At 46.5% G+C, this 12,357-nt stretch overlaps 1 protein-coding gene across 1 annotated transcript in view; it reads left to right on the forward strand.

Annotated features, from left to right (window-relative positions):
* The window catches only part of TENM4 (teneurin transmembrane protein 4), a 390,999-nt gene that overhangs the window by 301,604 nt on the left and 77,038 nt on the right, over positions 1 to 12,357 (forward strand). The window contains 1 exon segment of the mRNA XM_032640774.1: positions 10,384 to 10,503. Within this exon segment, the coding sequence (XP_032496665.1) occupies positions 10,384 to 10,503 (120 nt within the window).

The raw sequence follows: 12,357 nt of genomic DNA on the forward strand, positions 1-12,357 counted from the left end.
CCTGTCTGTTGCTCTACACCTCAGGTCCGGCCTGCCGAGCTGGATTTGCACGGCTCTTTTCTGTGTCTCTGCCCCGCACTAGCCCCACCCCAGGAAGTGGGTCTAATTGTGGTCCATCCTAGTCTCCCCTTTCTGAGTAAAGCAGCGAAGTCTCCCTTTTCCGGAAGAAGCAAGACCTGTCCTGTAGCCTGACAGGAAGACAGGACACACGGTCGTGAAGTGAACTTGTCCACTGAGACACTGTGTGCAGTCACGTTTTAGCAGAGCTGCTTCAAGTTTTTCTAGCAACACAAGCCATCTGCTGAGGAGTCCTCTTAGAGGCCGTCCTCTGGCTGCATAGCCCAGAGAACAGCCTATATAGACATGTACTCACAATCCCTGGCCCCAGGCACACGGTCAGTGTTTCCGAGCCGTGTCCCCGACCTGGCCAGCCCTGTCACCCAGGATCAGGAGGCTTTTGCTCCTCAAAAATGATCTCCACTGGCTGGTCTCTCTCAGTCCTGTTTCTCCTTTGCCACAACCAGGACTCACTTCTCTGGAAATACGGTGTCCTGAACAGTCATGGGCTCTGTTCTTGTGTGCACCTTCGTTGGCCAGCAGGAAGTATTCCAGGTGACTTCTGCGAGAGCCGACTCAGCCCAAAGCATCAGCGTTCAGCAGCCGAGTTGCCCCCAGGCTTGAGTGTTCAGAGCAGGGGCCCAGGACCTCGTGCTCCCTGAGTGTCTGAAGTAGCTCAACAACCACAGAAAGTTAGGAGATCACAGGACCGTGGCTTCTGGGCTCTGCAGGAGGCAGGCCTAAGGGCCCAGAAGCCACTAGCAGTTACTGGGCCATCTTGTCATTGGATGCCCCCAGGTGGGGTGAGAGCATCATAGCGGACCTGTCGATGCCTCAGCCTCAGTGGGTGATGGAGGGGAAGCTCTGTCCGTCTCTAGGGATCACGTATCTCACCTGTAAATTAGGGGCTTGGACTCAGGCACCCAAAGGACTCTTCTAGTTAAACATTAAATTCCTGTTAAATCTGAAGAAGTCTGTGGATTTCTTCTTTCCGCTCCCCAGATATACACAAAACAGTCCAAGAGCAAAGCTTGTTCTGTCGTGAACTGGAGTACTTCCCTGTGACATTCATTACACACACCCAGCAAGTGATCTGGAAGCCTCTGGTGGAGTCTAAACTGAGCCGAATTCCAAATGGAAGAACAGAGTCAGGGTACTTGGGCAGGGCCTGGTGCTTGATGCTAACTGTGGGGATGTTTGTATGTCGTACTGGAATGACCTTGTAGGCAGCTCCCCTTTTTACCCCATGCTAGCTTTACTTCAAGATACAAGGAATTTTTTTTTTAAGTCAAATTATATTCATTCTGAAAGGTGAGTTCCTCATGCATAGGGATTCTGTCTCATTTATTGTTAGTAATTTAACTGCTTAGAATACAATGGAGGGCACTTCCCTGGCGGTCCAGTGGTTAAGACTCCACGCTCCCAATGCAGGAGGCACAGGTTCGATCCCAGGTCAGGGAACTAAGATTCCTCCATGCCGCATGGAGCAGCCAAAACAACAAAAACAACAACGACAACAAAATAAGTAAATAAACAAATTTTTTTAAAAAAAGAATACAATGGAAAATAAAACAGAAACTACTGGCACCGTTGTCCTGTAATTTCCATAAGTAAGAAAATGGATGAATAAATATCTTCCCTGCCACCCAGCACCGTGTATAGCACATAGTAGGTGCTCAGTTAAAGTTCCAATAACTGAACCCTATTCTCATTTACCTGGCCTTCATCTATGTTTCTCTTCCCCCAACCCATGTATATCTATTTTTTTACTTTGGACTATGTGAAATAACTATATTCATATTTTTCTGTCATCATCTTTTTTCATTCATTTATGTGATCTTCATTTGTTTCTTTACTCAACATTTATTGAACGCATCCTAGTAGACCTACTCCTGTGATAAACACGGAGTTAGATGAAATGGACATAGTTGTTCCCTTCAAAGAACTCACAATCTAGAAAAGATAAGGTGTTTAAACAGATGAATACACTTTAGTGGGATAGGTACATTGTGCTTTGTTCACCAAAGGAGGGAGTGGCTTCTTTGTCCTGGAAAATAGGGAAGAGTTTCACTGAGAGGCAGGCCTTCAAGGAGAGATTAGTAGGAATGGGAGGACAGTCATTGAGGCAAAGGAACCAACATAGACAAAGTCAGGGAGGCATGGAAGTGCATGCCAAGGCAGGGGTATGAGAAGTAATTTAACGTGGCAGCAGCACAGGACGTGAGAATGGAAAACCGCGATGTGAGAGGCAGGCAGGGGCCCGATCCTGAAGGTATTTACATGCCAAGCTAAAGAGTGTGGACTAATTTATGTGGACACAATGGGTACTACAGAAAATGACATGGATGGCACAGGGATACTGATGATGTGGTAAATTGACAGTGGTATGGTCTGGAGAATTGGGTATCTTAGATTTGCAAGGTGCCTCAAGAGAGGATCTGGTCCAACTCCCTGACCACCAATAAATCGGAACGTTATTAAACGTTAACTGATTAGATCGAGTTCTGTTGGTTTGGGCCTAAGGTTATTGAAAGACATACAAAGTAAACATAGGAAGAGCGATGAAATAAGTTATAAAGAACGAAACACAGCTGGAAGTTGGCTTTTGAATATAGTAATATATAGCATATTAGAGTTTATTTCACACAAAGAAAGCACAGACACACACCATCGTAACTCTAGGGCTGTACAGTGGTCCCAAGGCGCTGCCCAACGTGGTCCATGAGGTACAGGAAGAAAATATTAGGACGTCTGTCTACATTTACTTTTTATCTTTAAAAATAAGAAAGAATGATTGTTTACTTGTACGGAACACCAGGTTTTCTCTGATTTGCTTGGTCCCAGTGTTGGTTATGTGTCTGGACGAGCACGTGAGGTGTTCTGAGGGAGATGAGGATCTAGTCCTCACAGAGCTTTACTGGTTTATAACATGACTGTGTTGTGTGTGTGTGTGTGTGTGTGTGTGTGTGTGTAAAATCTAGCTTTAACCAAACTTACATAAAAAATGGGGTCCAGGGCCTCCCTAGTGGCGCAGCGGTTGAGAGTCCGCCTGCCGATGCAGGGGACACGGGTTCGTGCCCCGGTCCGGGAAGATCCCACGTGCCGCAGAGCGGCTGGGCCTGTGAGCCATGGCCGCTGAGCCTGCACGTCCGGAGCCTGTGCTCCGCAACGGGAGAGGCCACAACAGTGAGAGGCCCGCGTACCGCAAAAAAAAAAAAAAAAAAGGGGTCCAGTGGCATAAAAGGATTTTGCAAAGTAACTACCAATCAAAGATGACAAGTGCAAATACAAGCCAGCAGTCAAACGGCAGAGCTGATATTCCTACTCGTGATCCAGAGTCTTCCTCAACTCCACTATGAAGTTAAAAACAGCACTGATCATTCTCATCGGATCTAACAAAAAGGGAAGCAAAAGATTCAAAATTATCAAGAAGACTAGTTGAAATATTCATTTTTTGTCCATTAAATCTTGCACCAAGCATATATTATGCTTTCCAGTATTAGCTAATGATGATAGCATGTGTGTACAATTTATTAATAAATATAAACACACCCATGGAGCCTTCAGAAAATGTTTACAGAAAGGGTGTGTGATCAAAAATAGTTTTCAGAGCCCTCCTCTGATGATGTTAACTCAGACTTTTTAGGCGGCTAAAACAAATTGAGATTCTGTTATTTAGGTGTGTATCTGTGTCAGGTGGTAAGTAGCCTGAGAGGTGAAGTGACTTTCCTGAGTTCTCATGGATAATAAAGGAAGTCCTGAATTTGAATCCTGGCTCCCCAGCCACTCTTACGAGAATGGGCACATCCATCCCCTGCCGAGGCTTTATTTTCTCACTTCTGCAGGAAGTGTGAAGTGTGAAGAGAGATGATCAGGAAGGTCTCTTCTCACATGTCATGACTAGTGGGTTCCCAAGAAAACGTACACAGGTGGAAGACAGCAGGCTAGAAAAGCTGGTTGAAGAAACGGAGGCAGAGCGACCAAGATGGAAAGCTCTGAAGAAAAGGCTACAGAATGGCCCGTGTTGCCAGGCTAGAAAGAAGGTCCTGGAAGCTACTGAGTGGACAGGGTCAGGCTTTGACTGGGACCCCCCTTGATGGGGGTCGTTTGACAGGCCATGAAGTGGGGCTTCTTTGGGCCCAAGTAAGGTTCTTACAAGATGTCGGATAAAGTGTAGTTGGTGCTAGAAAGATCCCTAGTCAGTCAGATGAGTTGGCAGAAAACAGTTTAAAGGGTGCGTAAAAGTCTGGCATAGAAATCTGTTTAAAGTATGTAATGCAAAGGAGTGATTTGCATAACCAGTAGTGGCACACAGTAACAAATACCTTGAAGCAAAGAAAGGCTAAAGTTACCTTTTGCCGCCTAGATAGATCGCAAATGATTATTCCAGTTTCCTGAATACCAGCTTCATTAGCTGTCTCCATTTAATAACAAAAAATGTTCAAGCTGCAGTTTTTCTTCCTTCATCTTCCTCTATCTGCTCGTATGATACACAATGAATAACAAATCTAACTTAATTTCTGGCATTCTTTTTTTTTTTTAAGTTTTCAAAACCTTTAAATGTACAGAAGAGGAGGCTGTAGCATCAAAGCAGTAAGGCTACAAGCAGAGACGGGTGGATCCTCCAGGGGAAGGAACCCAGCCTTGGGATGCAACTTGTGACCAACTAGAAAGCCCAGCCCCTGGAGCCCTCTGTTCCGTAGCCATATCCCTGTCAAGGTCAAGTAGCTCAGAGTTCTTTGGTATCTCTCTCATCTTCAGTTACAGAAACATATCAGTTCTTTATGCATTTAGTAAATAATTTATCAAGAGCTTACTCTGCACCACGCATTCAAATTCCAGGGCGCACCCTTGTGTTGGTGGAGGCTTTCTTTTGCCCACTCAGAAATGAGCATCAGGGCTTCCCTGGTGGCGCAGTGGTTGAGAGTTGAGAGTCCGCCTGCCGATGCAGAGGACACGGGTTCGTGCCCCGGTCCGGGAGGATTCCCACATGCCGCGGAGCGGCTGGGCCCGTCAGCCATGGCCGCTGGGTCTGCGCGTCCGGAGCCTGTGCTCTGCAACGGGAGAGGCCACAACAGTGAGAGGCCAGCGTACCGCCAAAAAAAAAAAAAAAAAAAAAAGAAATGAGCATCACCTATGCTCAGTGCTGGCAGTCCAGCACTGAGGGGGATGTGGTCCCTGTCTTCAAGGAGCTTGTGATCTGCTGGGGGGAAAAGGTTGCCCAATAGTATGACAGCACTCAGAGTCTTTGCAGAGACAGCCCAGGGAGTGCGAGTGCTAGGGTACGCTCCAGGTGGGTCCTGGGGCTAAGCAGGTGGTTTTCAGGTGAAGGGGACAGGTGGAAGGTTCCATGTAAAGGGAACAACTCAGAAATAAGTATCAGCATTGTATGAGCTCCATTAGGATTCTGAAGCCACGTGTAGTAGGGCTGCTTGAGCTGGATTGAGGAGCACCAAGTTAAAACCATCATACATTCCACTTTACATCTGTTTGAGAAAATCTTCAGCCTGCATGTACAGGTGAGAGAATGGAAATCCAGAGAGGTCAGGTGATGCTCCAAGGTCATACAGTTAGTTACCAGAGTCAGAACTGGGAACGGACCCCCTGCCCAGGGCTCTTTCACCACGCCCCTCCACTTCTCCCTGACGGGCGGCTGAGGTGAGTTTCTTCTTTACTTGGTTCTGTTTCACGGTAGTTTTGTCTCTCCAACACTTTCCTCCCTTGATCCCAAACCTGGCCGGTGTCCCCAGGAAGCAGTCAGGCAGATCTCCCCCGTCACTGGCGTCAGCCAGGGCACCTCAGTCGGGCCCTGAGTATTTGGCTGGGCCAATGCCAGCATGTTTGACGCCTCGCCCCCTTGGCCTGGCATGAGTACTCCTTCCTGGCAGAGTTCACCCAGCCTAATTGCTTGTTTTGTAGCCCAGCTGCCTGACATATGCCAAACCCATGTGTTGACTCACTGGTGTCAGAGACAACTACACTCAGGCGTTTCGCATGTGCTTTGGTGAGCTCTAGGCAGCAACCGGGGACTGTAATCCGTGTATTTCTATAACCTCAGCGGCCTAACACAGTGCTTGCCTTCGAGTAGGTGCGCCGTTTTCTAAAGTGAATTTTAGTGAGTGCAGGTGAATAACACAGTAGTAAGAGGAAGGACCTGGAAGCAAGGAGTCCTAGCTTTGAGTGTCAGTTCAGCCCATTGAGTTCTTTGCTGTAGGACCTTGAGCAAGTCTATTCTCTCTGAATTTCAATTACTTGATCATTTCTCACCTAATAAGCACTTGGGAGAAGATCTCATGCTTACCTAGCCCTTGGAGATGGAAGCACATAAGATAGCTGTGTAAATGTGAATGATGTCACTGTATGACAGTCACATCATGGAGAGATACTTGGAAGGTTTAGAGCAACCTAGCAGAGCAGAGGGGTGATTAGTTGTGCCAGCAAGAGTTGGAAACAGCCTCACTGAAGTGATGACAGCTTAGATGGGACCCTAAGGATGAGTAGAAAATAACCCCATATGCCAAGACAGTGACTGAGGAAAAGCAAAACACATCAAATATAGGACTGGTGATAAGAGGATCATATGAGCCAGCTGGGAAGCCAGGTTGGTGACGGTGATTTGCACCCTGCGTTAGTGATTTCTCACCAAGGCAGTCTTCCATTATGGAATTTCACAGTCAAAGCAGCACCTATTTCTTAGGTGCACTGACCCTTAGTGTGAGGGTCAGTGTTCCAGTGGTGGACAGAAGCTGGCTCATGCCAGCTCACAGGGACTGCTTATTAAATGTTCAGGAGTTCTGCAAGCTAGTTCTTAAGCACAACTATTATTAAAAATTAAACTATATAAAATCACAGTTAAACAAATTAGATTAAAAACAAAGGTAATAATCAAAACTCATCACTTTCTAGTTATTTAGCTGTGTTTTACCATCATCTTTACTCTAGAGTTTATTTAGGTCTCTTGTTTCTCTGTGGTGGAAATAGTGTTATATACTGGTGTCCTACTAGCCATCTCTTCCCAACTCTGGGTGCAGTGACACCTCAGCGGTAGTGTGAAATCGGCCGTGGTGGAAGTCTTTACACCACAGAAATAGGCAAATGCCACAAATTAAAGCCACTTTTCTTTTGCAAGCCAATTGTTGAATATTCACCAGGGCACCACTGGTGGTTTCCATCGAATAACTGGATGAAGAAAAAAAAATGTTTCGAAACCCAGCAGCCACATCTCTTCAGACCTCTCTGGACAAAAACACGTGGCAGGAGACTCATTTCCAGGGCCTCCTGGAAGGGCCTCCTGGAAGTCTCCTAGAGCAGACTTCCCCACCTTCTTTGTTCCAGGGAAGGCTTTACGTTGAACTGGGTTTTCTTGACAACTGAAAGTCATGGTCAAATAGAAGGAGGATGGAAGTGTTTTTCTCCAGGACTTAATTCCTGAGCCAAATGCCTGTTTTGGCAGGAGGCCTCTGTGGCCCACAGGGGTACCGGGAGTCAACTTAATCTTCTCCAGGATCCAAAGCAATCCACAGGAGCCCGGGCTAAAATTACATCTGCTCTGGGTTGCTGAAGTGGAGGCGACATGATGGCCAAATGGTGCTGATTTAATGTTTCCCAACTATCAGGAAATCCCCGAAGAGAGATTAATCAGAGGAGGCTGGCCCACATGTGGAGGAGGGGCAGCAGCCAGGGCAGCCCCCCAAAGGAAACCATCGCCAGAGGGCTGGTTATCGTCCAGGCAGAATCTGAAGGCACATATGTCAGGAGGAGGCTGGAGAGTAGCCAGCACCAGGATATGAGATCTGTTAGTAATCCTCTGGAAGGACAGAGTTCCAGCAATAAGAAATTCAATTTTCCTCCATTAGAGAAAGCATCTCTCAGTACCGGCTGAATACAATTGACGGAATAAATCTTTCCCATTAGCGGAGAGATAATTTCACGTAAATATATCGGGAGACCTTCAGAGCAGGATGGTGAGTCTTTGCTGAGCCTCACCGGCTTAACTTGTTTGCCGTGTAATTGCATTTAGACCAAGGGCCTCGGAAGAAAGCCACTGACTGAATTAACATTAACCAGATTGTGTGTGGTGAGGGGAGGTGGGTTGAGGAGCTCGGTGCGTTGTGGGTAGTTGTTCTTGCCTTCAGAAAGGACAAACTGACACCGGGGAGCCCAGCTGCTTACAAGCCTGGTGTGTTAATTGCTTTTCTCATCAAACAGAGAAAAGCTTATCACTTTCCTCTGTAGAAAGGGTAGAGATGTAGGTACCTAATAAAGCAGAGGCTGAGTTTGAGAGGATTTTTTATGAATGCCCTCAGGCCTCATCACTAGCTCTTCCCCAGGCCAGAAAAAAGCCTTCCGAACTGTGGACAACAGAGCCTTTGCGTCTTTGCCTCAGATTTGTCTTGTCCACGAGGGCTGTCTCCCCAGCGCCCTGATCCCTTAGGACATTGACACCAGCGAGCATCTTCACTTCCACCCATTGCCAGTGGTGTACAGACTGGTCTAGAGTTGGACCCCGAGTGTGAGGCCTGGACTCAAGGCCTGGCTCTGCCCCTGCCTCCCTGTGTGGCTTGGAGCAAATAACATGACATCTGTGGACCCAGTTTCGTCTTCTTCCACTAACTCAGTGATTTTCTAGCTGGCTTTCCTCTGGCTTCTCCAGAAACTAAGACTCTACAGAGTTGCTTTCAGAACCACCCCAAGGGGAAAGCGGGTCCCACCCCTACTTCATCTGGAGCAGATCTTGTTTTTATTGGCTTTCCACTTGGGGATCCTTATAAAATATCATCTGCTAAAAAGATTCTGTTTCTGAAATATTTGAAAAAACATCATTCTAGATGATCTCTAATTGTCCCCCTTATTTACCCAACCTACGGTTTTTGCTTTTTTAAACAATCACCTCGTACTTCTTAGGCATTCCTGGGCACTCTAGAGAGAAAAAAGGAAATAGACCTTGACCCTGGCCTCAAAGAGCTGGTGATCTAGTGGAGTGGAGAAACATGTACAGTGTGGTAGGGTATCAAGGGGTTTGTGCCAGGTTTTGGAAGAGACAGTGACTAGTTCTAATTAGGGGCGTCAAGAAAGGCTTCAGGGAAGAGGCGTCATTTGAAGTTGGGTCTTCAAGGATGAGAATGTTGGGAGAGGGAGGGGTACAGGAATGATATCTGAGGCAGATGAAAGAACATTGCACAGACACAGAGGCTTTGAACAACATTTGACTGGCAAGTTTGGGAAAAACAGATGGCTTATTGCCTGGAATATAGAGGGAGAATGGAAGGGGGGATGTTGGGAGAGGTGCCAAGTTCTAGAAACCACTCCAAGGGGACACCAGCATCTGCCCTTCTCCTGTCTCCAATGCCAGGTGAGAGGAAGTGCCCTCTATCCTGTTCACTTTCTTGAATGCCTGCTTCCAGTGAGACTCTTAGTGACAATAAAGATCACTGCCATTTATGGAGCTTACTGTGCACGAGGATGAAAAAACAGAGACTCAAAGAGCTGTGACAGAGCTAGGGTTTGAACCCAAGTCACGTGACTCCACTATTTACAATAGCCAGGTCATGCAAGCAACCTGAATGCCCATTGACAGACAAATGGATAAAGAAGATGTGGTACATATATACAATGGAATATTACTCAGCCATAAAAAGGAACGAAAGTGGGTCATTTGTAGAGACGTGGATGCATCTAGAGACTGTTATATAGAGTGAAGTAAGTCAGAAAGAGAAAAACCAATATCGTATATTAACGCATATATGTGGAACCTAGAAAAATGGTACAGATGAACCGGTTTGCAAGATGCAAATAGAGACACAGATGTAGAGAACAAACGTATGGACACCAGGGCGGGAAGGTGGTGGTGGGGAGTGGAGGTGGTGGTGGGATGAATTGGGAGATTGGGATTGACATGTATACACTGATGTGTATTAAATGGATGACTAATAAATAAATAAATAAATAACATTTTTAAAAAAGAAGAGCTGTGACAGAGCTAGGGTTTGAACCCAAGTCACGTGACTCCAAATTCACGTGCATAACTACACTGTATAGCACCACCCCCCGCATCAGCTTTTTCTCCTTACAGCGTAGCATGGTATCCGTAGAAAATAACCCTCTAAGTGAGATATCTGAAAGCCTTTTTCAGTAATAATTCTTTAGAGGATGCTTTGATGACTTAGATTGAGGCCATTAAAAAAAAGGTAGTGCTCATCTTGAGTGGATACCATGAGCCCCTGGGTGCCTAGATATGTCTGAGTGACCTGCCTCAGTCTCCTGACCTGCCAGCCAGGGTTCTAACGTGAAAAGTAGGTCATGTTTTTCTCTCTTTTCTACCCCCAGGCATGCGTGTGTCATTCGTGGTCAAGTAATGACATCAGATGGGACCCCGCTGGTTGGTGTGAACATCAGTTTCGTCAATAACCCTCTCTTTGGATACACGATCAGCAGGCAAGATGGCAGGTAAGAGGCCTTTTGGGGACCAGGGTTGGTGAAGGCTCTGCTCTCGTGGTCTTGCCACATAGCTGCTGCTGGAATGACAACGTGCGAAAAGGATAAGACTTGGAGTCAGAGGACCTGAATCCACGTGCCCAGCCCTGCAATGTACTAGCTGTGTGACCTTGTAGCTGACTCTGGCCTGAGTCCCTTTGGCTCTAGATTAAGCAGCTTCTTCTTACTTGTTTCTCAGAGTAAGCATGCGGTACCTTATACATATTGTTCTGTTGCATGGCTTATGATATAAAATACTGTCGAGTGGACCATTCTCCATAGGCCAGGAAGCTCCAGAAGTCTCAGCATTCCTGCTGTGTGGTTTCCATCTGCAACCACCCAGGTCTATGGCAGCCACTGAGCAATCACAGAACTCTGACCTTCAGATCCCTGTGAGAACCTTCAGTTCATCAGCCTGAACGAAGTCAAGTTTCTTTAATCACTGTAGCTCCCCCCATTTGTTGGCTGTGTGTTCTTAGACAAATCTCCTTACCTCTCTTGGCCTCAGCTTCTTCATCTGTTAAATGGTCCTAATACTATTTATCTTACATGGTGGTGGTAAGGTTTTGATTCTATGATGAATGGAGAAGCACCGTGCACATAGTAGGTGTTTAATAAATCTTAGTTCCCTGCCCCACTCTGATTCATCGCTGTATCTCCAGGGTCTAGCACATAATAAGTATACAAAAAATATTAGCAATATATTAAAGTTACAACTTAAAAAGGTGATGATTACAATGCAAGCCATGAGACTGTTTTGGAGAGAAGAGGAGAGGAAGGAGGAAAGTGGAATATTTAGGCTGTCAGTGGTGACAAGTCCTCTATTTTTAATAAAATCAGGTGGTGGTGTCCATCTGGCTAAGTGTGGGCCCATAAGGTTGATTTTCACTCTGTGTTGGAAATTGTGCTCCAGCCTGATTGATTTCAGCACCTCTTTAATCCAATCTCAGATGTGAACATGTCCTGGCCGAGGTGATAATGAAGTAGGGGCTCATCTGTTTGTAGACATATGTGCCTCTTAGACGGGGCTGGCAAGCTGGGCATGGGGAGCCCTCTCTTCCCTCCTCCCCCTCCCTATGAATGGAAGAGGCTGGTGGCCAGTCCCCAGGGATCATCTGTCCAGGCCAGGCCACTGATCCCCAGAAGCACCTCAGTGCAGACTTGTGCTACAGCAGGGAGAAGTCTCCTTCCTCATGGTGCCTTTACCACCTTCCAGCTCAGGGCTGCCTGCTTTGTGGAAATAGGAGATATGAGCATCATAGGCAACAAGTATCCTGACTACATTATTACCTGCTGTGAAACAGTCATCAAAAAGGAGCCATGGGGACCGCTCTTTCTTTTATGCCATAAAATTTGTCCATCATTCATGTGAGATGGCGAGTAGTCCGTCCTCTGCCCATGGTGCTTGGTTAGGGTGAGTCCATAAAACACACCAGAGTCCAGTAAACTTGGTGGCCCTTGGGGAATGCCCAATTAGCACCTCCAGGCTTTGATTTGTCCTGTTGTGCTGCCCTTGCAGTCTCTACTACCTCATGAGAGGATGGGCATTCGGGGCGGTAAGTATCAGCCATATTTCCTGCACCGGCCAGCTTTACTTACACCCAAGCAGCCAGAGCTGCTACAGCCTGAAGCTTGCGTTTCAGAACAGTTCTTACCAATGCATCAGGGGGCTTAAATTTTCTTCCCATCTTAGACACTGCATAACGTATGGGAAAGTCATTACTTATTCTCTAATAAGTGTCTGAAGAGCCCTGTTTGTTATATGTAAATGGGTAGCATCTTGCCCATTTCCCTCCCCCTTGTCCCTGACTCACCTTCTTTCTTATT

Source organism: Phocoena sinus, chromosome 8, assembly GCF_008692025.1.
Source record: "Phocoena sinus isolate mPhoSin1 chromosome 8, mPhoSin1.pri, whole genome shotgun sequence".
Taxonomy (NCBI): Eukaryota; Metazoa; Chordata; class Mammalia; order Artiodactyla; family Phocoenidae; genus Phocoena; species Phocoena sinus.